Source organism: Pterocles gutturalis, unplaced genomic scaffold, assembly GCF_000699245.1.
Source record: "Pterocles gutturalis isolate BGI_N339 unplaced genomic scaffold, ASM69924v1 scaffold4772, whole genome shotgun sequence".
In the NCBI taxonomy this organism is placed as follows: Eukaryota; Metazoa; Chordata; class Aves; order Pterocliformes; family Pteroclidae; genus Pterocles; species Pterocles gutturalis.
In genome coordinates this window covers 55108-80113 of record NW_010107760.1, presented here as the reverse complement: position 1 = coordinate 80113, position 25006 = coordinate 55108, and the positions used below count along the sequence as shown (strand labels likewise).

The window sequence follows — 25006 nt, the reverse complement described above, 5'->3', positions numbered from 1 at the left end:
TTCAGCTTGGAAGACTGAGCCAGACTTACTGCACCATTTTGAACAAATACTCCCAGACTTTCAAAATGAACTATAAAGGGTTCTGACTTTTTGGTGCAAAATCCATCAAATCTCCTTAATAAACAAGTATGGTAGCTAGACAGTACTTTTGTGCAATTTTACACCTTCTGTCTCAAATTAAAATATTTGGAGCTGTGGTGTCTGTTCTTAAATCCCCACCCCCACCAGTAATTTTGCTCATATGTTATCCATAAATCTTGTCTGTTTTAAATGTTCCAACTAATAGTTAGGCAAAACGTTTAGCATAATGATATGATTAACAGAGTCCATTTTTTGGCAGCCTGGATGCTGTTTTTCTTAAGCAAGCAATGCAGTTTATCCTGATTAGAGATATGAAGTAATGATTCCTCTTCTTGGAGGTTTTTTGTTTTTCTGGGGTTTTTTTTGGTTTGGTGTTTGTTTTTTTTGTTTTGTTTTTTTTTTTTTGTTTTTTGTTTTTAATATGGGGATTTAGGGGTTCTGCATTCATTTTGCAGGAATATAATGTGTGATTTGGCTGAATCTTTGAAGTGGCAATATTATAAATCTCCCAATCATCATTGCCCAATCTGTTTTAGCATTCATGTGCCTAATTTCTTCTGTTTGTAATCTGATTACTGGTTTGAGCTGCTCCAGCTTGCAGCCTATTGCTATGCATTTACTGTACTCCCTGGGACGCGATAGCCTGACAGCTCCAGTCCTGTGCTATGAAAAATCTCTACACGATATTGCTAAGACAGGCCTAGGGCTGTGGCTGGTTGAGAATTAGCTGCTATTGTAGTTTCTCTTTGCCGAATCCTTTGTTTGTGCAACCATGTTCAGAAATCCTTGGATCTCCAGCTATTTGGGAAATGTTAAATACTCTGAGGAGCAAGGTAAGAGTTCCAAGTAGACAGAAGAAAATGCAGTTAATATGTGTGTATGTAATCTCTCTTATATGTGTATGCATGTGTAAATATTGTTTGGCTGGATGTTCTGCAGCTACGTTAGCTACTTTAGCAAGCAGTATGCAGTTAGTCACCTAGGCTATTTCATTATTTCCTAAAGGACACATTTGAAAGATCCGATTAGATGGATCTTTTAATTAGCTTAGCTTGCCACTGACTTAGGGCCTTTAAATATACTAAGTAACACTGGAAGGTTGCATCTACTTTTTTTTTTTTTTTTCTAAATTCAGCTTTTAAAATTTCCTGTGTATTAAACTATGGATAATGGTTTTATTCGGTAGTTTGTACCGAAAAGGGAGGGGAACTGGACTGAACAAATGCTTAAACTTGCGAGCAAGTTTGATTTACAGTTCAGTAAATACACTCTTAATTTTAAACACAAATATTTAAAATTGTTTTAGTGTGGTTATGAGCATGTTCAGAATTCTTCAGTGAAAGAAGGAACAAAATGCTGTTGCAAAAATTTTCCTTCTGTGTGCTGGGTACTGTGAGGGTGGGTTTTTTTCTTTAACCATCGGATTAAGACTGTGTTAAACTGATGTTTCTCTTGTGGGCATATTTATTTTCTTTTGAAGTAGAGTTGTTTTACTTTTTCTCCTGTGTTTGTGTTTAATTTTAAGACTTCCATATTGTAGTAAATTAGTTTTATTGGACTTTAATCCTCCCACGTGGGGTTTAATTTGAACAGGAGGAAATACATAAAATATCAGAACTGTGTAAGAGAAAATAATTGTCTGGGTGGGTTTTCTGTGTTAGGGGGAGGGGGAAGAGAGGAGCTTGCCCCTGTGAAATACAGCAAAGTTTTAAGATGCTTTTGAGGCATTCTAGATGTGGTATGTATGAATGTTACTGAATGTGTTAAAGAGTAGTAAGAGTCAGACCAGCCTGTGTGCCCCTTCTTAGCAGCCCTTCTCCCTTCCTTCTCCCAGCAAAGCAATAAAAGCTACTTTCTTCCCTTCTCATAGAGTTTTGGCTAGGGTAGGGAGAATTTCTCTGTGGTCTGCTTGTGGTTTTCATGGTGGACAGCTGTTTTAGTGACAAAAACTATAGGATGGGTTATATCCTGTTAGAACGGCTATAAATTTAAGATATGCCTGGTTCTGATTAGCTAAGGTGATACTGAGCTGGGCTTTTAAAATTACACAATAATGTAAATCTGGCATTTTCAGAGGATACTTAGGGCATGGAGTATTCTTTTTAATGTTGTAGTGTAAAATATAACAATTTATATACCATTCATACTGTTGTAATACTCCTGTTCTAACAAGATGTTTTTGTGTAATCTGTGTGCTTTATTCTCCATTTACTTAGAGAAAATGAATGTTAACAAAGACAGGAAAAAGTTGCCTATTGAAGTTGAAGAATGCTATTAGCAAAGCTGCTTGAAATCTGCAGTGACTTGTAGCAGATGCCTAAAAAATGCCTTTTTGGACATTTTAAGACTCCTTATCAAGCTGTTAAAATGGTCTTTTTTACCTTTTTTTTTTTATCTGTTTACCTGGAGAGGTGGCAGAAGGAAGTGGAAGAGAGGAGAAGGGTGAAAAGTTTTGAAAGGCATAGACAAGAGATACATTCTCTAAATTAAGACTCATGTTGTCAGTGATAATTTTCATTAAATTCTTTATGCAAAAATAAGAAACATCCTATGTAGACTTTAAAAATATTTTTATAAGAAAATTTCTTTTGCTAGCTAGCTCTTCTTTGAAATAGTTAAATCTCTGTTCTGAGGTAGAGTAAAAGGGATATTGCTGCTTTGGAATAATTCTAAAGTGCAGGTTGTGTAATATTCAGGTCTGTCTCTGAAAAATAAAGTGAACACTGTGTCAGTGACCAATTGTTTATTAATTTAGGATCTTGAGGTAGTTAATACAGATGGGGATGGAAGGCAGTTTTGCCATTGTGAGTGAACTATTAGTAGCTTCATGTGTTTTTCAACAGCAGTCGGGGGCCAGGTGCTCCCCTGCTCCCTGGCTAGCAGTTCTCTAAGGTCTCTTAATAGCATTCTCGTTGTTGAATGGAAGGAGGCGGTACATGGAGTACTGGTCCCCCTAGCCACTGGTCATTGTTTATACGTTCTGATGATGCTCTTGACTGCAGAAATGATAAAGTTAAATCTGGGGGGAGAGAGGGGAGATTGCCCAATGCTTGTTATGGTTGACAAAGTTTTGGAAACTACTGGCTTTGTAATACTACTTTTTGAATATAAGGCTGCATCTGACACGGTTTTGTTCTCAGTGTAAACACGTGTTCCTCTCTGAAACTAAGCATGTTCTAGGGCTATTCAGAAAAAAAAAATGTGGGCTTCCAAACAGTAGACAATCTTCAGAAATATTTCTGTCATGGATGGTGTAATACTGTTGCAACAGATCCTCAGCTGGGCATCTCCGACTTCTGCAGTGAATATGCAATTTTTATAGTATGGCTAGGCTGCAGCCAAAAAAAGGCTTTTGCTGCTTGCAGCATTTCTCATTTGCAGAGTGCTTCACAAACGTGTAGTGCCTATTTTATAAGCTGGGAAACTGAGTCAAGGAGTTTAAATGATAGCACTGCAGGCTGGGGCTGCACCATGAATACTGGAATTAGAACATGGCAGTTCCATAAAGTGTTGATGCTTTTGATATGTTTGCTGTACTTGCTTTTGCAAGGCTTTGGTTAATCTCCATCTTGGAACTGCCAGCTTATGCTGCTTTAACTAGAGAGAAGGCCCTTGTACAGTCTTTCCCAGTGGAAAAGGACTATGGTTGGAGATTATAACCTAGCTTCCTAAAAGTTCCCCGTTTATTGAAGCATCTTCACTATGGTGTGTTGTTTTTTTTTTTATTTCACAGATTTTGACAAAGAAAACTCAGTCAGATTTAAACCATCCCGATTTCTCCAAAGGAAGAGAGCATTCAGGTAAGGCCAAGTTTTTCTTGCCCAGTGAAGTCAACTGGTTGCACAATTGTAACTTGCAGTCATTGCTTGAATTTATATTTATTCTTTTGTCAGGGAAAATTATTATTGGTCCTCTTGCAGGACCAAGCTTTGGCATAGATTAGATGCTCTGAACAGGTATTGCAAACACCAGCTACCTCCTAAGTAATGTGAAAATTGGTGGCATTACTAAAGGAAGCATCCCACTCTGCACTGAGCCTTCTGCCACTGCAAAGCCCATTTTTTTTCTTGCATGGCACGGACACAGTACAGATATTTAGAGAACCAGCTTGGAAAACTGATCTGTCTGAAAACAAAGGTAGCTTAAGTGGGTGAAGTAATTGTACAGCTGTGAAGAGAGTTTTGTCAGCACCTAGGAGGGGGGCACCACAGAGGTGAATGGAGAGGTGACGTTGGTGCTTCCTTGCAGGGCCGTGCTGCTTCGTGGCTGCAGTCTTAGGGCACGGTTCCACCAGGCTGAGTAAGGGGATACAGTTTACAGTTAAGGAGGGTGGCAGGTCACCTTTCCTCTCATTTGCCTTCCTCACTTGGACTGCTTTTTGGTGTCCACCTTTGTGGTTGCTGGACTTGTTCATAGTGGCGCAGAGAGGAGGTCAGGGAGTTGGGAACTGACTCTTGCCCAAGCAACCGCTGTTTAGTTGGCTCAGCTGCACAGGAATCCGCCAGCCTTAGGCACTCAGGCTCATATTTGCAAGCATCTTTTCAGTCAACGCACACCTTCTGGAGTGCATCTGATTCCCTGCCATGTTGTTTCTTAGGTACTGCAGCGAGATGGAGGTGTATAAGATGCGTTGTGTTATGGAAGGCAGGTAGGAGAAGGTAGAAATTATAGTAGAGAAAGATGTAACTCTAGAGTGGATCTTTTATGTAAGAGTCCAGGGAAGGAAATTCTCCTGGAGATGGAGAAAGAGAAGAAAAATGAATGCCAAGCACCTAGCTGGCAGATATACAAATGGCATTTCATGCATGTGTTTCAATCAGAAAATCTCAGTATATCCCATAGCTTTAATCTGGAGGGCAGGGCAGTGTTACCAGTGGCATGTGGATCAAACTTTTGCTTGCTTTTGGGCATGTAACTAGGTTAGTGGGACAGCTATTTAGAAACTGTATGCTGCTGCTGCAGCAGCAGATGAAGCTTTCAGCCTGGAATCCCTGATGTATAGAAGCAGCCCACACTTATTTTGGAAGTTGCAAGAGCAGTTTAACTACTGAGACTGTCAAGATACTCTACTAATGCCATATTATACTTCTTTTTAAAGAAAAACTATTGAGGTTATGAAATATTGTTGCCTGTGTTTTAATAGGAATCATATGCATTCCTGAACATTGAAGAGTGTAATGAGTTTGTTGGGAACCTGAGGCCAAACCACACACAAATCCTGTGCGAAATGAACTTGTGGGACCTCATGTGTTGATTGCATTTCATGAACCATGATCACAGGCTATATTTCAGGCAAGCAAAGGAGGAGAAGTTCCTCTTTCAATATCCATATTTAACATGGACTTTAAGAAGAAAGAAATCTTGCAAACTTTTTTTTTTTTTATGTAGAGAAACCCAAGTGTGCCTTAAATTATTTTAATGTTGAATGTGCATAGCCTAGGTGTGAAGTGCAGAAACTCCTGGTGCTGCTGCTGCTGAGGATCTGCACCTACATTTATAGCATGACTTGAGAAATTAAGGAAGGGGGAGCAGATGTAGTTGTGATACTTCTAAAACAGGGTTGTGGATGAGTTGGAAGGTACAATATATCTGGCAATCCAAGTCTGACTGTCTGACTCTGCTTAAGCAACTAAATCATTGCTGGAACTGCTCCTTTAGGAGAGAAACTAATAAATCAGGGGACATCTGGATAGATCCCTTTGAGGAAAAAGGGAAGTCTTGGTGAGGAATTACTTATGAGCATATTTTTTTAAAACCCTTATGAGTAGTGTCCAATAACCTTATTTATTTATTTCACTATTTGGAATTGCTTTAACATCATTCTGACTCCATTTAGATTCCTAATGAATGTTCTTGTTGATTACTGTGATGTGTCCTAAATAAGCCTACTTTCATTTTTAGAACCAATTTTTTATATATATATATATATAAATACCCAATTGTTTGGCTTGACTGTATCACCTTCAGAGTAACTCTTTTTCTCTGAATTCTCTGTGCAAGTTAAAGCAATGTAATTGATGCATCAATTTAAAACGTCTTTCTGATGTGCAAATATTTAAAACCAGCAATGCCACCTGCAGCTTTGCAAGAGAGAGCAAAAATGCCTCTGAAGAGGAAAACTTCTCAACTGTGGATCAAATAGTGTATGTGAAAATATTTGATAATTTAAAAATAACCAAGTAAATAAAAGTTGACAGTCTATCCAGAGGGAAATGGAAAATGAAGGAGACTATGAAGGGACTTTGACAAAGCAGAAAACCTGTGATGCCATGTAGCCCAGCAAGGGTTAAGCTTAAGAAGTTTGTGCTTATTAAAATAATTTTAATTAAATCTGCCAGTGAGCAAAGGTTGGAAGCCACCCTTGGTACAAAGGAGGAGGGAGCTCACATACAGGAAGAACCGGATGACCTTGAGGAGTAATAGAAAAGGGATGTAATATAATAATACTAAGTGCACAGTTCTGCATTGGGGTCTGATAAATTTTTCTGGCACTTGCAACTGATGAAAGCAAAGCCTTGGCATATTATTTTCCCATGTGGGATTGAGCAACCAATATAGTGTAGTTATTAAAAGGCAAATTTGTTGTAGATCCCAGCGTTCATCTGGCTAGTCATTTAATAAAGTTTTCTCTATTAAAATTCCCATTTTTATGAGACGCTGCTAAGACCCAGGTCTGGAATCAAGACTGTCCAATTCTTGTCACCATATACAAAAAAGATGACTTAAAACTGGAACAAGTAGAGAACATTTTTTACAGATAATCAATGAAACTGAGAGCCTGTCTTGAGGAAGCTGAGTAGATGTGGAAAAATTCTGTTAAGAAAAATAAGTAAGGTAACCAACAACACTGGCACAAGAACAAATGGAGGGAAACCCAGTAAAAGATACTTAGACTGGGTTTGGAGGGTCTCTGGCTTCAGAGTCCCTGGAACTCCCTAGAGTTTGGAGGAAGGGGCAGGAGTGAACCTAACTAGTTTACAGTGTTTGAAAGCTTGTTGAGGATCCAGAAGCAATCCAATAATACAGTTCTATTTAGAATCAGTGGGCGAGTGCCAGTTCTTATTCTGTATGATTTTACCCTTGGAAATTCATGTGAGACTGAGACAGAATTGTGGCTGTTAGTGCTGCATGATCAAATGCTTTTCTGTACAGAGTCACATCTTTATGGAAGCTTAGGTGCTGCACTGTTTCAGGCATTATGGAAGCAATTGGAGATGCTGCTAAATAAAGCCCAGGTATTCAAAAGTCATGAGATGTGTCCCTCAGTGCTTTTGAGACAAATCTTAAGTAATCACATTGATTTGACAAAATAAATTTTGGTTTTGATTTATAGCCTTGAGCCAGTATTGTTCACATTTTTCAAACTCATCCTTAGCCAAAAAGAGTAGAAACTGCTTTCAAACAGAAGGTGTGAGTCTCTCCACCTGGGCATTCTCCAGAAGCTGTGTCTGTAAGACAGTAACATATTGTGAGGCTAATAAGAATCACGAGTGTTTGCAGTGTGGGGTTAGGCATACAGAAACATGCAGTTGACTCTCTGAGCCTCTGCCCAGTCTCAGGTGACACATGCCCCCATTTGCTTGTGGCTGCTGTGTGCTATTTTTTTAATGTTGTTTTTTGTTTAGTTCCGTTAAAGTGTTTTCACCCTGTACAGATACATAGTTTTCTGTAATGGACAGCTTATTGCAGCTTTTCATCCTCGTTTGCAATTCTCTGTAGTGGCTAACATTGCTTTTCTTGGCAGTACCGGGAATAATTTCTGTAAGTGCAGTTGTTGGAGACAATTTGCAGCAGGTGGCATGGTGCCTGAATGTGGCACAGCCCAGTTTCTTTATTGTCATTTCAAGGGTTTTATTCTCTCCTCAATGTCCTCTTGCAAAGGAATGTTATTTATAAACAATAAAGATGCAAATACATCTTGGAGTTTGTGTAAAATGTTATTAGTTGTTACATGTTAAAACTCTTTTCAATGAGAAATGTTCTTCTGGAATAGTGAGTACAGAATTTGTTTTTAAACTATTTTTTCTTTTCTAGCTAAATACCCTTGAGGAAAGGGTATTCAGTTCTTTAAAAGGCTATTAAAAAACTGTCCTAAGGAAGGATTTTCCAACAGTAAGACTGTGCAATTTGTCATAGCAGAATGACAGTAAATCACATGGGCACACCAGTACTATGGCCAAATGAGGAGCGTAGGATCACTGTGGGGATTTGTATGTGTTACCCCTGTCTACATAATTTACTAAAGGTTTTAAGACTAGTATAAGTTTTCTTATGCCTTGTTGGGATAATTTAGAAGTCGTAATGGCAGAATGCAACAGTTCTCTCTCTGTTTTTAATAACTGGAGAGAAAATCTCATATAGTTTACCCACGAGGAGGAACACCTCCTCCAGAAAAGTCTCTGTTGATAGTTACTTTAGACCATTATGACACTATGACACATTTTAAAGTTAACATTTGTATATTTAATCAACATATTTAAAGAAACATTCTGTCTTATCTGAAAGGGCATTTTTGCTGTTTTGACAAGAAAGGTATAAAACTCAATGATCTGCTGCTCATATTGATGTATTATAAGCCATATAAGATCCAGAGATCAGTGCAGTAACAGTAGTAGGGCAGTCGTGCAAAAGGCTTCTAGGTGAAGTGTACATACAGTACTGCATTTGATGAAATATGTTTTAATATTTATGGAGAATGATTCGATATGGATTATTTCAAATGTAATTGCTAGTATAGCGTTTTGAAGGCAGTCTCCGGTCAGTAATTTAATGCAAAAATGTGTCACAGTCAGTTCCAAACAAGTTTCAAATTATGTTAGGTTTGGCTCTGTGAGTTTCTTGGGGTTATTTCTTATTTCGTTCTTATGGAAAATATTTTTTTTGGTATCTCTGTTAGTCTGTCTTGCACTAAATTGGTTACATCTTGGCTTTATTTGATTTGTAGCAGAAACATCCACAGTTCTGTAAACCAGATGTTGCTTTCAGTTTTCAGAAGGAGTTCTCATTTGAAGATAAAGAAGAACTTGCAAACAGCACAAAGGATATTGATGCTAATCTCTTAGCAGTACTTCCAAAAGGTAGGTAAGGGAGATGCATTATGGACACAAGTGGTAATTTAACAGCACATGAAGTTTAGTCTATGCAAGTGCAAGGCACAGTTAAAATTACTTACGCAGGTATGTTTTGCAAATGAGTTTTCTTTTCCTGTGAAGTATGTATAGGGGATGAACCACAGTGCTCTTTTACAAGGTCTTGTTACATCCCTGTTTCATAAAGCTGAGCTTTGTTCACCTGGTTTTCAATAGGTTAAGAAATAGTTGAAATTCAAAACTTCAGAGAGGTTTCTTTGTGAACACTTGATTGAAGAACTACATGTAACTGGCATAAAGATGTTCCCTTCACTTGGGGATATTGTGGATCTCAGAACTTTAATTAAAATTGTGTATGTGTTCTGATGGTATTTACCCTTTTCAGACAAGCTACAAGGCTAGATGCATTAATCCCAATGTAAAGTAACTGACTGGCTTGCTCTTTTAATGTCATTTGTTGCAGAGTTCCTTTAGAAAGGAGTCTTTCTTCCAGCACAGCATTTAAGTGATAGTTAAGTGATGTTCTTGCTTTTATAATATAATAATTACAGAAGTTCAGAAAGAAATTTCATTGACACAGTGACGCAGTAATGTGATATGCATTTATACAATGCAGACCTCCTGAGAGCACTAGTCAGTAAGAATACACAGTCCCTCATTATTCCATGTACTTATATGGAATCATGCTGGCCAGCAAGTTAATTGTGAGAGCCTTCACTTGAGAAACCTCTGTCAGTTGCTTCTCAAAGAATTAATTTCTATTCCAAGATGTCTCTATTGCCTAAGAAATTATTCTCATAATAAAGACATCAGATTTGGTGTGTACTGGACTTACAGAAAAGTTAGCAGTGGGAGCTGATGGTTACATTCTGTGAGGACTACTTGAGGCCAAATACTTTCTGAAAATCCAGGTTATGTGTCCCATCTAGGGCCTAACTTTGATCCAGATTTGCACATGTTGGAAAATCTGAGGAATATATCTAGTTTTCAGCTGATACGGACTGAACTGAGATTCAGAGAGTCTAGCTGAAGTCTCATTGCCGCCTGCAGTTAAGCATTGAACATGTTAGTATGCCTTTGCTTGCATAAACATAAGATAAATGTTTCTCCGAGCTGGTTTGTAGACCATCATCTTTCCAGGTGAGGAGAAGAAGAGGTAGGAATGACACTGGTAATCTTCGCTATTGTGTTAAATTTTCCTTGAAATGAGAATTTATATACCTGCATTGCAATCGTTATCTACCATATATGAGAAATTAAGCCTCTGGCAGGTAAACTTGTGATCTATGTCTGTTCAGGCTTCACAAATGTATGTGCTCTCTCTCTCTCTGCTAAGGACTTTTGAAAGGCTTGATTTAGTTTTTACAGCTTCTGTATTTTAAAAATAAAACTGTCACACGACTGCAGCTTTATCCACATGTATGCCCTCTGCTGTTATCAAAAATGTTTTTCAGCAAAAACATTTTTGTATTCTGTAACAACTGTTTCTGAAAGATTTCTGAATTATGTAAGAAATCTTTCACCTTAACGTAAGGAGTTTTTTAACATTTTTATAAGGTGCACTCCAAATGTACTTTTTGGTTTTTATTCTGGAACGAGACATGGAACAATACTGCTTTTGCTAAATTCTGGTACGATAAGGCAAATTCTGCTCAGAAGGTCCACAGTTACCAAAATGAAGATGCGTCTTGACAGTCTACCTTAGAGGGTATCCTACTGTAGCATCCTGCTCAGCATCCTGAAATAAAGCTTGACATTTAGGGCTGTTCCTGAACTGTGGCTGTTCTTCCTATTGCCTTTAACTATACTGACCAGCGGTGCTTACAAAGTATGTTGGCATGAAGTAGCTTAGATAAGGATCTTTTACTGTGAAATTGATTATTTTAAGCTTCTTAGTCTTTTCTTGTGTGCTGAATCAGATCTTTGCGCTACCTTTTAAGCAGAAGTGTTGTTACTCTTTAATGCTGTCATGGGTATCTTGGAAATGGTGTAGTTTCTGATGGTAATGTGGAAAAATATCCCATGAACAGATGGGAAGTTGGCACCAACGTATTCAAGTTGCAAACTAAAAAAGAGAAACCTGATCACCTAAGCTTGCAAGAGCCAACCAGTGTCCTTGGGAGTGAAATTTCTCCAATTTACATTGATGTTTTGAAGTCAAATATTTTATGCAGCAAAGAGAAAGAAATCACTAGAGTAGAAGACTTCCTGCATTTTAGCTTCCTTTTTTTTCTTTTTTGTCTTTTTTTTTTTTTTTTTTTTGGTGTGCTTCTTTTCCCTGCCTCCTCAGAAGAAGAATACTGCTGAAACAGCTTTCACAAAAAAAATCTGCAGATGTTGGCCAACCTAGTTGAAATTATTGTCTGGAATCTCAAGTGTGGAAAAAGTGTAAGGCAGCATAGAGTAGTCCCATGCTATTTTTGTACCATCTTGTTTGGGAAGGTGTTGGAGAGATGCTTCATGAGGCCAGTGCTCTTTTTGGGAGTGTAAAGTGGTGGTAGAATCTCTGGAACTTCAACTAACACGTAGCAGGAGGGTGTTGAGCTAATGCTGCTGGGAGTTCTTTGGATGTTCCACATTTCTTCTATGAAGAGAACTTATAGTCAAGTTTCCTTTTTCGGGGAGAAAAAAGAAAGCTTTAATATAGGAAACTATGCTTTAGAGCTTTACTACAGCTATGTAAAAGACCTGTTCTCTGATGATGGTTTTAGGGACTGTATTAATTGGTGTCTAGGGTAGAAGAATGATCAGGATTTGTATGGAATGTGGTTTTATTAACTGTGAGCTGTGGAGGCCTTTTAACTCTCTGAAGTGGCAGAACAATTATGGGTTTTGTTTTGACCATTCTATGTATGTATAGCCAACAGATGGAACTGAAAAACTCCTAAGAGCAAGAGGAACAAAGTCAAACAGAAGTAGGTTTAGCAAAGGTGAGAGGAAAGTATTTATGAGAAATCATTTCCTTTGGTGTGAATGTGAGGCGAAGGATGATTTCATATGTGTAAGTTCTCTGTCTAATACAGTTTCACTGCTAGCGCAGCTTGAATAGGCAGAGCAGCAGCGGGAACTGCTCATACTTGGAGAGAAAAGTCTATGAAAACACAACGTAAGGGCTCATCTTTGCTTTAGTGTTGGTTCAGGATGCAAATTTTGCATTGCCCAAGTCCAGTTCCCATCCCTCTCCAGAGATCTGTGCCTGGAACTTGCTTACTCTCAGTGGCTATCTTGCACTTTCAATCTGCTCAACAGTGTAGGATTCAGTCTGCTGTGCTGTGGATACTGAAACTAGGCATGGAAGAGGTGTCCCTTGGGTTACCACTGTTAAGTAGCTGCATGCTTAGCTACTCTGCACAGCTAGTTGTGTCAAATGCGTATGTATTAGATTTTTTTCATATCGTGATCACAATCTGAGCTAACCTGTCTTGAGAAATTGAAGCAGATAGCTTGAGTCTGCTTTCTGTAAAAATTTAGACTGAAGGAGTTGTTTTGGAGAGTAGCCCAATTGATTTCTTTGCCCTATTAATCGCACATTCTCAGTAGGCACTCATCTGTAGCCTCAGATGCTATATTCATACCTCATTCATTTGCTTCTCTGAGTAGTCATTCATTCTTGCTTATCCAAGACATTTTATGTGGACTCCTAGTGGCTTTTCGCCTGCAAGGTTGGTATGACAGCCAATGTCAATAGTATCTATCTGTATCTACGAGGTATGAGCACTGGTATTGACAACAGCAAACTTCCTGGATATGTTTCGGCTAAGCTGAAACCCTGACTTAGCTATGCATGTGAGCTCTTGCAGTAGAGGAAAGGGAGAGAAGGTACATCTGACCTTTAAAAGGATGGTGTTAAAATAATATTTATCTTCTAAGTATCTGGAGCGATGAAGTCTGGTAGGGAAAAAAGCTGATAGATTTACTGCTGCAGTGGTGTGGAATAGTGTCTACTAGACACTCCTGACTCATCAGGCATTTCTAACAGCGATGTAGGGCTGATTTAGCAGGCTGTAGACTTCAGCTCGCTTTAACTTTTGATCCCTGGGTCACCCAGAGGGACGTTGCATCAGAATAGGCACACACAGCTCTTAGCACCACATCTTTGCCAAGGTAATGACACGGGGGTCCTGGGGGTTCTTCTTAGGCATGCCCCTCCACCCCCCAGTCCACTGCATCTTTTGACAGCCTGGATGGTTTCTCTTCCTGGTGATAAGAAGTCACACCACACTTGTTTATGTAGTACTCACTGCTCCAGTGTGGTTTGTAAACATCACTGATAACTGTGCACATATGTGTATATATATAGGGATTACTTAATCTATCGTGCCTCCTGTTGGTTCACTACTATTTTGTGAAGTGTGACAGCTGTGTACAAGCACATAACAGCACAAAACAGTTTAGGAGGAGAGAGGGGAAGCATGTTCAACTAGAACTAGAAGGGAAAATTAGCGAAGTAGAAAGTGATTAACCATCCAGGAATATCATGAGGGTGCACGGTAATTTCTCCTCCACCCATGAGTCACTGGGATTCTTGGGATTTGCTCAGTATAAGGGAGTGGAGGAGCATAAGGAATAGGGGACACTTTCTCTTTAAACACTGTCTCCAACCTTTGTGTAGACAGAGTAAGCAGTAATTCCATACGACCTGGTTTTGAAATGGGTCACTATAGCGTGTAAGCTTGACCTCAGCTAATCAAAATACAACTTGCCCTGTTTATACTAGATCGTAAAAACTGCTAGGATGGCATAGCAGATTCTAGCTTAGCCTGGGAGTACCTGGAGGGGAGGACTCCTTGGTGTTTACACCTGTGTGCCTAATGCAGTGCAAGCTTAATGAACTAGGAAAACAAGAAGAAAATGCTTCTTCCCCACCAAAAGCTATTTCAAACCTCTTAACTTTATTTGACTGTTCCTTCTTATTCTAAAGAATTTTAGCAAGTTTCTGTGAGTGTCTGAAACTTAGTAGCTTATAAACTATATAATCTTTTGTTGTCTCAGTTTCAGAATTAAGAAAACTGTTTGAACCAAACAACCAAGATATTTTGGAAATGAAAAGGTAAAAAAAAAAAAAAGGCCTTTTGCCTGTAAAACAAAACACATGGCTTGTTTTGTTACCTCCTCTTAGAAACTCTCCCCTCAAATCTTCCAAGGTGCCTTATTTCATATTTTTCATATCTTTTTCAGAAAAGAGAGAATAGCTAGACGCTTAGAGGGAATTGAAAATGATACACAACCTATGCTTCTACAAAACTGCCCAGGATCAGTCACACACCGTTTACTAGAGGAGGATACACCAAGATATATGCGTGCAACTGATCCATACAGTCCCCACTTAAGTAAGTAGTATATATCTGTTAATCTTGCATCGCTAAATTGCTTCATGTTTACTACCCTATAATTAGTGCAGTACATGCAGAAGAGTTCTGAAGTAGAGCTGTGGTCAGGGGGTTTTAACTTGTTTTTTAATTCTCCAGTTGTCCTATATGAAAAAAATTATCCATATTGTTCTAAAACAGCAATAATTTGATATGAGACTCTTAAAGAATTAGAAGTAATACACATTTCTTAATCATTTGTATGTGCTTTTGGAGACGTAAGTGCAAAAATGTAATGTGTCTGGGCAGTCACTAGTACACTTTGATTTGTAAGAAAGTGGGAAGCTTTTTTGTTTGCTCGATGTGAATGGTGGGCAGGGTATTTGGAGTTTTGGGATGGACTTGCTCATGTATCTTGTACTTTTGACAGGAAGATCAAATGAAGAGGAGGAAACTTCAGATTCTTCTGTAGAAAAACAACCCAGATCATCCAGATACCGAGCAGAAATCACAGGAGGTAATACAGAGCCCTTGTATAGTACAGGAAACATGGATGTCCAGGAACTGGAATCAAAAGCAGAAAGGATAGCTAGGTACAAGGCAGAGAGGCGGCGCCAGCTGGCAGAAAAATACGGATTAACTCTTGATTCCGATTTGGATTCTGACTACTCATACAGATATACAAGGACAAGGAAAGATCCCGACAGTGTGGAAAGAAAGGGAGTGAAAAGTGAAAGGCAAGATGATGAAAAGAAGGACTGTGGCTCCCTATATTTGTCCAGGACTGAGACAAAGGAGTCAAAGAGTGTGATTTCTGAATCCAAAGAGTACTCCAGCCATGAAAAAGATGGTGTTCCAGATAAAGAAGACCTCTCAAATGAAAAGCGTGAAAGAAAAGCAGATGATGACAGTGCCATTAGACAGTCTTCTGACCCTTCAGCAACCTTGAATAGTTCTGTCTCCCTTCCACTTTCTGGACGAGAATCTTCCTCCTGTAATGAAGTGCCAATATCACCAAAGCAAACCCCGAGAGAGTCCCTTTCTTCATCAAAGCGGGCAGCCTCACCAATCCATTTGCAGAATGACCAGCCCTTGCACAGTAACATCAGACAAAGGTAAGCATGATTTTTGTTTGCTTATACAGTAGATTCCTTTATCTTAATCACCTTCTGCAGCAGTGTCTACAGTATTTAGGAGATTGTATTTATTACCCTTGAAGAATGTACTTAGTGGCTTTGGATGTTTCCGGCTGGATTGGTTGGGTTTATTGAATCTCAGTGTGTTTCGATACAAGGAAATGGGTATCTGTGTCTATGATTAGATACATCCTTGGTTTCACTTCATACTTATGGAATTTATGCTAAAATTAGGCCTTTAAACTGATGTTTAAGATATTTACACAAGCTAGCTATTGAAGCAGTTACAGTCCTAAGTTTGCCTTTTTTTTTTTTTTTTTTTTTTTTCCATAACCTGTTAGAGCAAGCCTTTAACTTTTTCCTTTATATCCTGTAATTGTTTAGGTTGGGGTTTCCAAGTAAAGACAAGTTGTTTCTCAGTGAAGATTTGAATAGCTTCATGACAACTTCTGCTAAAATAAAACAAGTCTCAGAGTTAAAAGTTGAAAAGTGTTTTGGGTCATTTGAAATAATAGTTGATTTGTTTTCCTGCTGTGGAAGTGTAAAAACCCTTTCGAACTGTGGTAGTTAATCTTTCAGATAATATCAGGGTATGTCTGTGAAGGGGCAGAGTTAAAATCCATACTGAATTTGGAAAATGCAGCCCACCTCATGGTATGCTGAATTGGTTCAGATTTGACAAATTTACTCCACTCGTAGGGTAACCAGATTCTTCTTTAAGGAAAAAAAAATAGTTTTCACTAGTTTCACATTGTAGTTTCACACTGTAGTGTGAAAAGAGACTGTCAGAGTGTTATGGTGACTGAAAACAACTTGCAACTAAGAATTTTTTACGAGTAAGATTTTCTCTATATGCGATTCTTTAATTTTTAGGTAGGTAGAAATGGAAAATGGTAACTGTAAAAACTCAAGTTAAAATGTTGCCACTAAAATGATGTAAATTGTAATGAAAACTTAATTGTGAACACATCATCATGCTGAGCAGTGCTGACTGTTTCTAAAAAACTGAAATGAACTGGCATAAACCAAACTGTTTACACTTTTTGGCACTTTTTGCAGTAGTTTCAGAAACAAGCTGCCTTGACTGGACTCCTTTATCCTTCCCACCAAAATCACAAAATGTGATTCTGATTATTAACACATACGCATACCTTAAAATTTGAATGAGGATGCAATCTTCCACATCAAAGGTTAACTGCCTGGTGGATTGACTAAGTCATCTATTTACAGTACATGTAAGCTGCTCACATGTACTTACCCTTTTTTTGTTTCACTTTATTGCATAGGGCATACCAGTAGTAGTCTTATTCATAGCTTTTCATTATTCAGGTGACTTCTAATCGTGCTCATCGTCTTTTGCATGGATGCGTGGCTGTATGAGCTATCCCAGGACTCTCACAATTAAGCCGAAATTTTAAAGGAATATTGTTATTTCAAAAAAGCCATCAGAGGGGAATGTAAGTCAACATACTTAGGAAGTGCTACCTTATATTAGTTTATGTTTCAAGTTTACAGTCATGCTACTACAGTAAGAAAAATAGTCATCACAGGCTCATCCATACAACTCAGACCAGAGTTGCTTTGAAACTCCTTTGAGCTGACTAGGTTATTCCAGGCTCCAAAAAACTTGTCTCTGAAGCAGTCTTAACTCAAATACTGCAAAATATTGTCCCTTATCTTCAAATGGTCAATTTAAGATAAATCTCTTGACTAATGCTGTTATTGATAGGAAGCGATATTGGTGCAATGGACCTTTGGCAGGTTGTTTTCTTTGTTTTGTAAGGTGGAGGAAGGGACAAAGTTTTCAACCTTTGGAAAGCAAAGAGAATAGTTCATCTAACTTGATAGCCAAGAATGTGTCTGCTGCAGTGTAAGAAGGGGTTTTCTTCTCTTTACTCTCATAAAGCAATCATAGTCCCTGTTTCTGTGAGGGGAAAGCAATGAAACACTGAACAATGAAATGCCTTCTGGGTGGTTGTCTCTTCCAGCTCAGGAGAAGCGGCACTGCATGCGGCATTGGTGGGATGGCAGTTGCCCTGGTGAAACAGCATGCTGGCTACAGAGAAACACTTGAATCTGCCCGTTCACAGATTAGCCTTTAATGTGGAGAAATCAGGTCTCCTTATGGAGCTCTTTCACTTTTAGCTGACAAGTGTGTTTGTTCTAATGCAACTCTATAAACCAGTTACAAGTTCAGACTGAGCAAGCTGAAGGCATTATCAAATCATTCACAAATTCTAGCTGTTTCTTTTTAAAGCTGCCACTTCTGACATTACCTTTTTTTTTTTTTTTTTTTGTAATAAAAGATGTTGCAAAGGTTTGGGCAGAAGACAAATAATTAAGGAAATGCTGTTTTTAGTGGGGGCATACTTTTTTATTTGTTAAAAGTTATATGTCCCTATGAGATCTAATGCTGTGTGAAACACTAAGGGATCAGCTCTGTTTGGCAAGAGAGACCCTATCTGCAAGGTCTTCCTTTTTTTGAGGCTTAGTTGTTCTCCATTTCCAGATAATGAAATGGTAAGATCCATTTTCAGGTGGGTTCTGATGTTAGGACAGTTCCAGAGTTTGAACTCCATCCCATCTGTGGTATGGTCATCTTTACTTCTCTGCTCTGCAGTAATGCCATACTAACACATGAGAGACTGGGGCAAAAGCAGCAGGAGTAAGTCATAACTTACTACACATTGCTGACTGTATTATCACTAATTTCAGATTCTTTCTGGATGAGGCTTGGGTCAGTATCAGGTTTCCTGCAATTACTCTTTGTCTTATCTTGTGAAGGAAATCATCTACACCCATCAAGATGTGGTGTAGCTCTTACAGCAGCCAAGAGTTTAAACTTGGGATTTGGTTTCTTGTTTGGATACACGTGTAGGCTGTAGGTGGTATTTTAAAGGCCAAGTTGCCAAGAGCCCATTCTTCATTCTAATACCCCTGACAATTTCCAGTTCCGGTGCGTACTCATAGATATGATACCCAGAGATTCAAGAATAACCTCTCAAACTCTTGTACCTGTTTCTGAGTGCTAAAGAAGTCACTGCCTGTTTCCATGCAGTCCGTTTAAGGTTACTGTGTGGTAGTCTCCTATAAGGCCATTTACACAAGCAAAGTAAGAGCTAACGCCAGCTTTTGAGGTGTCTGCTGTTTTGAAGTCAGTTCCACGTTATATAGGTTGCAAAATTGGTTTTGTTAAATTTAAATTTGCCAAGTTGAAGTTGGAAAATAAATGCAGCTTGCTTTGGAATACATGTGAAAGCTTTGGGCCTTCAGTTCTGAGATGATTTAATAATTAATCCTATTATCCATCACTGAGAAGACAAGGTGCTGAGAAGGTATCATTTGACATTGTCTGCATTTGGCTGCTGAAGTGGCTGATTAGCTCTAAATTCAAAATATGGCTTGCATTCTTCTGACTGCTCTCTTCAAAGCTTGAACGATCAAGTACAAATAATTGATGCCTGGGCCATGCTTACTATAAAAATGTGCCAAAGTACACATTAAGAGACGTGAAGGAAGTTGGCTTGCTTCAAAGCAATTCCAGCTACCTGGTCAGCTCCTGTGAAAGATTTTTTACCTCCTATTTGCTCAGTTCCTTCAGGAATTCAAAAACATTTGGGAAAACAAAAGGTGTTTTAACAGTCGGTGTTGACTTTGTTCTAAGCTTGATTTGGATAAGGTGACAACTGTAGGGTGGGTTCTCAAATTTAAACTTATTTGCAGTAAATGCACTGTTATCTTAAGAACAGTCATTGATTTGACCTTCTTCAACTATTTTTATTAGAAGACCAACTGAGAAAAAATGAAGTAGATGATCTGGAGCTTAATTTGGGATATTAATCCCAAATTGCTCTACTGCAATGCGAGGAGTTCTTTCAGATGTAGCTAGAGGTAATGGAGAGCAGCCTGGCTGCTCGGCACCTCCAGGGAGTTTGTAAACATGAGCATGGCTGGACCATCTGCTTGCAAGGTTAAAAGTATTTGATGTGATCTACTGTTGCTGTAGGTGAAGGTGGGCATTAGGAAAGTATCTGAGAAACCGTACCTAGGTACTCTGCAGACACCCTTTCCTGTAAAGCTTTTAAAAGTTTGCAGTGCTCTTGTTTCTTTTTATGCTTTCAGCTCCATAATGGAAACAGAATAAAGTCAAGATCAAACTGGGGTTACTTTGAGTTTTAAACCCTTCCTTTCCTCTGTCACCCTGTGACACTATGTTTTACTTGAGCTAACTGGGTTTGCATTTCTGAAGCTTTTGTGATACAGGACTACAAGAGGGGTTCCAGCTGCTTCTGAGAATTTCTTACAAAGTATGATGTATCTATCTGAATTTCAAACTTAATTAAATTTATATTACTACTTCATTTTGGACCCACTTGTCTTTACCACTTTAAACCACAAATTAAAGGAATGTTTTTAGCAGCTTCTCAAGGTATCCTTACATCAAAACCTTCAAACTGACCTGCAATGGCAAATGGCAAAAATAAGATTGTGTAGCTGCTTTCACTTCTCGAATTCTGGACAATGTACTCTTGCTAAAGTTACCCTTGCAGAATATTTAACATTCAGAACACCTTTTAGATGTCTGTGGAATTAATATGATAGTTTGTTTCACAGTTTATCACCTTTCAATTTGATTCATGTACTGTGCTTTTATTTTCGTGAGCAGTCCTCTGAGTAATTAGAAATGAAATAAAGCAGTGGGGAGGGAAGATTGGGAGAAGCAACGGGAGCATGTGTTGAGATCTCAAAAATTACCTGAAGTTCTGTTTTCTGTAGTAGTGCAGGGAAAGCAAAACCTGAATGGTTTCTTCAGAAAGATTCCGAAGGGGACACACCTTCACTTATCAGCTGGCCCTCCAGGTATCATAAAACATAGATGAGTGGCTAACAATCAGACTACAAACCTCCCTGTTCTTTCCCTTCACTCTGTCTTCATTTAACACTTGCCTTTAATTTTCCTTTAACAGCAGCAAGTTAGAAGGTGTTGTTTCTTGCAGATAAACAGTTTTTAACCTTTTCTGAAGCATCTGCTTTTGTTGTAACTTACAACCAATTGATATTTTGATGAAGACATACAAATACCCCAGCTTCTTCCACAGCTAATTCCATGCTGGCTTCACTAGTTTTTATAATTTCTTATTTTATCCCGCTTTATACACTTTAAGCCAGCAGATTGTTATACCACACACCAGTCCATTTTAGCATTGCCTACAATTAATTCCTTGAATTCCAAAGGAGATGGTACAAGAGAAGTAAAAAAACTTACATTGAAAAGTAAAGCAAGATCTTGATCAGAGCTACAAGCAGCTGCTTTCTCCCAGTTTGGTATCACATACAGTTAGCCCATCATGAGAAGCATTGCAGGAAGACTCTTTTCCTTGTTGCTGATTAACGTAATTGTTATAACCCAGTACTAATATCAGTGTGGATGTTGTGGAGAATGCTTTGTACATGTAGTTTAAAGAATCACTGTTTCAGACTGAACACATTTTCTGTGCTTAAGTAACTTTGAGAAGCCTCCCTGGTAAGTGCACCAATCCTCGGAGTTAAGAAACACCAAAGTATCAGAAAGGTTGGTGTTTAACTTTGAATATCCTGAATTGTTCTCTCAGATATTCATTTACCTTTTTTCATAAAGCCTGCTTTTTTAAAAATAACGTAAACTCCAAAAAGTCTGTTGGTAGCAGGCCTGGAATTGCACGTACATTGAGCTGGATTACTTGCTTTCAAATAAAGAGCTAGTATCCTGTTGTACTTTAGTTTCTCTCCTTCCCCAGAATTAAAATAATTTTTATACCAATTTGGGAGGGGACGAAGTACAGGGCTTTCATTTTTAGTATTATGTATGCGGTATTTACAAACACTCGCCCTGTAAGCTGTCTGAACACTCAGCGTGGCTGTAAAGCTGCTGGAAAGCTGACCTGCAGCTGTGGTCATAGAGCAAAGGCTGCCTCCAGCTGCACACACTTACCTTCTGTTAGTGGAGTTGCATCGTCTAAAGGTAGAATGCAACTCTGTTTTGCATGGATGTTATGCAAATCTAGAGGTGTTTCTAAAAAATACACTGAAGTAAGGTAACTTTTGGATACGTTCCTGTAAGTTTGGCAAGTTAGAATATAATGAAATGTCTTAAAACAGAATGCCTGTTTTGAGTTCTGTTTTGTTTTGGTTTTTTTTAAATCATTTTCTGTCCTGCAAGCCCTCTGAATAGCAGCAGACATGCCATAGTTTCACTTTGGGCTTTAAGGCTTGCCTTTCCAATATTTTTTCTCACTTCCTGAAACAGGTTACATGTAACATTTTGGGATATCTTTTTGTGTATCTTACAGGATACACAAAAGTACAAATAAAAAAGTTCCTGGCAAAACAGCTGAATGGCTAGGTTGAGATAACAGCATGCTTTGTCATCCCTTTCCCCAACGCAACAGCTTCTTCATATGATGTAAGCTGCCCAGTGTTTAGACATCTTCAAAAATCTGACTATATACTTGATTGCCAATGGAATTTGCAATTTCAGGCCGAGTCCAATGCTTTGATAATATAAGCAGCAGTTTTTATCATCTTGTTTGTTTGAGGCTATGGGTATGTGCTGTTTGACAAACACAGTTGTGACCTCATGGGAACATGCTGTGCATTTTCAGAGCTTGCTCAGTTACCTTCTCAGGAGTCATGCATGTTCAAGGCCCCGTGAATCACTTGAATGTTTTTAAGCAATGTTACTACTAAGATTCAGGGGGAGGAATGGGTTGCATCATAATACTGCTTTCTTTTACATATTGATTGCTTTTTATTTGAATACAATGTTGCTGTCTGTACCCACAGTAGGTGTCTGTGTTCCTTCCCAGATTGGGTATTGCTGTTCACAGCTTTAATCCTTTTTCTTTCTTAAAGAGTAAAAAATAGAGAGAAACTGGTGAAAGAGGAAAGTGCTCGTGGAAGCCCTGAACTTGTCACAGACACAGTATCTCAGAGAAAATCCCATCCAGTGCCAGCCCACTACATGCCTCTTCAGACAGAAACGTCTGCCTTTGATAGGGTTACAAATCAGCCTGTCACTTCAGTCCGCCAACCAATACATGGCTATATTCAGCCTGCTGGCATTGCTCACACAGCTCAGCTGATGGCAACAGAAGAACCAGCAAACATCTCTGCTGGCAGCCTCCCACCAGACAAAGTTAGCCTCTTAACAAAACCATCAGCAGCCACTGCGTCAGAGAGTGAAAAGAAAGAGGCACTTGTTTGTGGAGAAAAGCCTGATGAAGAAGATTCCTTGGAGGGTGAACAGGCTTCCAAAAGCAGAAGACCAATTCTGCCATCTGAGATTCGCAAGCAAGGGAAGAACCATGAAGGCCTCTTTGAAGGAGGAGAATTGGATACACCAGTGGAGAGTTCCTCTTTGGCAAGCAAGCTGAAAGTTAACTCAGAAGTTCAGAGAGAGCTGGAGTGCAATAAGAGGCAGGGTCCTGAGCAGCAGTTTAAGACCCCTGAGAACATAGAAAGGAGTGAAGCTGTTATGTACATACAGAGTGGGTCTGTATCGCAGCCTACCAAGGCGAAAGCTCCTATTTGGAAAGTGTCAACAGCAAAGCATAAAGTCCTGACTCGCTCAATGTCTGACTATACTGTGGCTCCTAAGCTAGAAGCATTTAAAAGTAAGGAGAGCATGGAAGCAAATGCACCAAGTGGTGAGATTGGCACAGTTGACACAAAAGTCTCTGTTGCCCAGCTCCGTAATGTCTTTCTGGAGACTGCTAATGCCAACAAGAAAACAGAACTGTAGGTGACATTTCAGATGTATTTTCATGTGAAACTTGCACGTCCTTGGCAAAAATTACACACACTCAACCTCAGTTGTGTTCGGCACCTAAAGCTCACAGCTTAGCTCTCACCAGTGTGTATTGGAGGCTGAGATGGTTTGAATTCTGCTTTTGTGCTTCTGCTTGCTAGCGCAAGTTGTGATGCGGGTTAGCTGGAATGTATACGTCTGCGCATGTTACCAGAGGAGCATGCAGAGTGATCTCTAGTGAATTGTTGAGATGCTTACATCTGTGCTTCTCTCTTCTGTTTTCTTTTCTATGCACTTTCTATCGTGGTTTAAAAGTGAATCTCGGTTTGAGATGTCAACAGCAGGTAGCAATTTGTCTGCCAATGGTGACCGTGAAAGAGGGCCACGAAAGCCGAGGCGCTATTTTTCTCCTGGTGAAAATAGAAAGACTTCTGAGAGATTTAAAACTCAACCTATAACATCAGCAGAACGAAAGGAGACAGATAGGTAGGCACATACGTAGCTCTGTGTAGCATTCTGGTGTAGGTAGACATGAACAAACTTGTGAAGAGACTTTGTTCATTTATTAACATAAACATTTTGCAAGGTTATTGTTTCTGTTTAAAAACAATCAAGTATTTGTTACATTTTCTTATAAAATAAAAACAAAAAAACACTGCCGACAAAACTAATTCATTGCAAATCCCCCCCCCTATGTAAAATGGTGAACAGTGAATCATCATAAAGTATTATAGCTGTCTGGTTCTGTTCAATGATAAATGCTTTTGTCTGTTTTTATATAAAGAGTTTCCTTTCCATCTACTCTGCTTTATCATTTACTTTTTTTGTAACCAACCAAAGCTACATATTTTATGTTAAAAGAGCTGACAGCAAACCTTAGACTTTTATCTTCTGCAAGATGAACTGGAAATAATTTTCCTTTACAGTATTTAAATTTGTCTGCAATTGCTTGCCTTTCTGCTTTATTAAAGGATGTTGAAGTGGAAACTTGAAAAATAGATAAAGTTTTCCCACCCTTAAGCCTTTTGAGGTCCTGTTTCTTCAGATGGAGTTTGAATTTAATTTTCCATGTCTCATTTCCAGCTAACTTCTTTCTGTTTGATAATTTTTCACTAGGTCAATTTTGAGTGCAGAAATACCGACTGCTGAAGGTATGTTACCATAGTTTTCTAAGGAAGAAATGGGAGAAAATGTGTTTTGTTTTAACAGAAGAACTATTTGATAATGCAAACAAAGTCCACTTGAAAATAACGAACAGTGCCTATAATATGTTTGAAGTACCACTTTTCCTTGGACCATGTCTGCTACAGGCTCATTTTCAATTTAATTTAAGGCCAAAAGTCTGTTTATGGATACTGAACTTTGTATTGGAGGCAAGGAGGGGAATGGCTTGACACTTTTCAACGTAGCTGGGGCTTTGTTTCTGATTTAGAGAATAAATAAGCTAGTTGGTGTAAAATAAGTACAGATTTTAATCAGCGGTCTGGGACTAATAACTAAAAAAGCCTTTACTATAGTGTGAAACTAATATTGGTAATGTGATTTCTAGCTAACGAACCTGCAAGATGCTGGTTATTAAATTATATAATTCAGTCTGCCATCTTG

General features: G+C 38.7%; 1 protein-coding gene across 1 annotated transcript in view; it reads left to right on the top strand.

The window, feature by feature from the left end:
- Nucleotides 1–25006, top strand: part of SVIL (supervillin) — a 105759-nt gene that overhangs the window by 33214 nt on the left and 47539 nt on the right. The window contains exons 2-10 of the mRNA XM_010088215.1: nt 3815–3881; nt 9067–9158; nt 14163–14220; nt 14349–14500; nt 14910–15594; nt 20392–20475; nt 22507–23391; nt 23717–23887; nt 24518–24552. Coding sequence (XP_010086517.1) covers nt 3815–3881; nt 9067–9158; nt 14163–14220; nt 14349–14500; nt 14910–15594; nt 20392–20475; nt 22507–23391; nt 23717–23887; nt 24518–24552 — 2229 coding nt within the window. The remainder of the gene's footprint in view (nt 1–3814; nt 3882–9066; nt 9159–14162; nt 14221–14348; nt 14501–14909; nt 15595–20391; nt 20476–22506; nt 23392–23716; nt 23888–24517; nt 24553–25006) is intronic.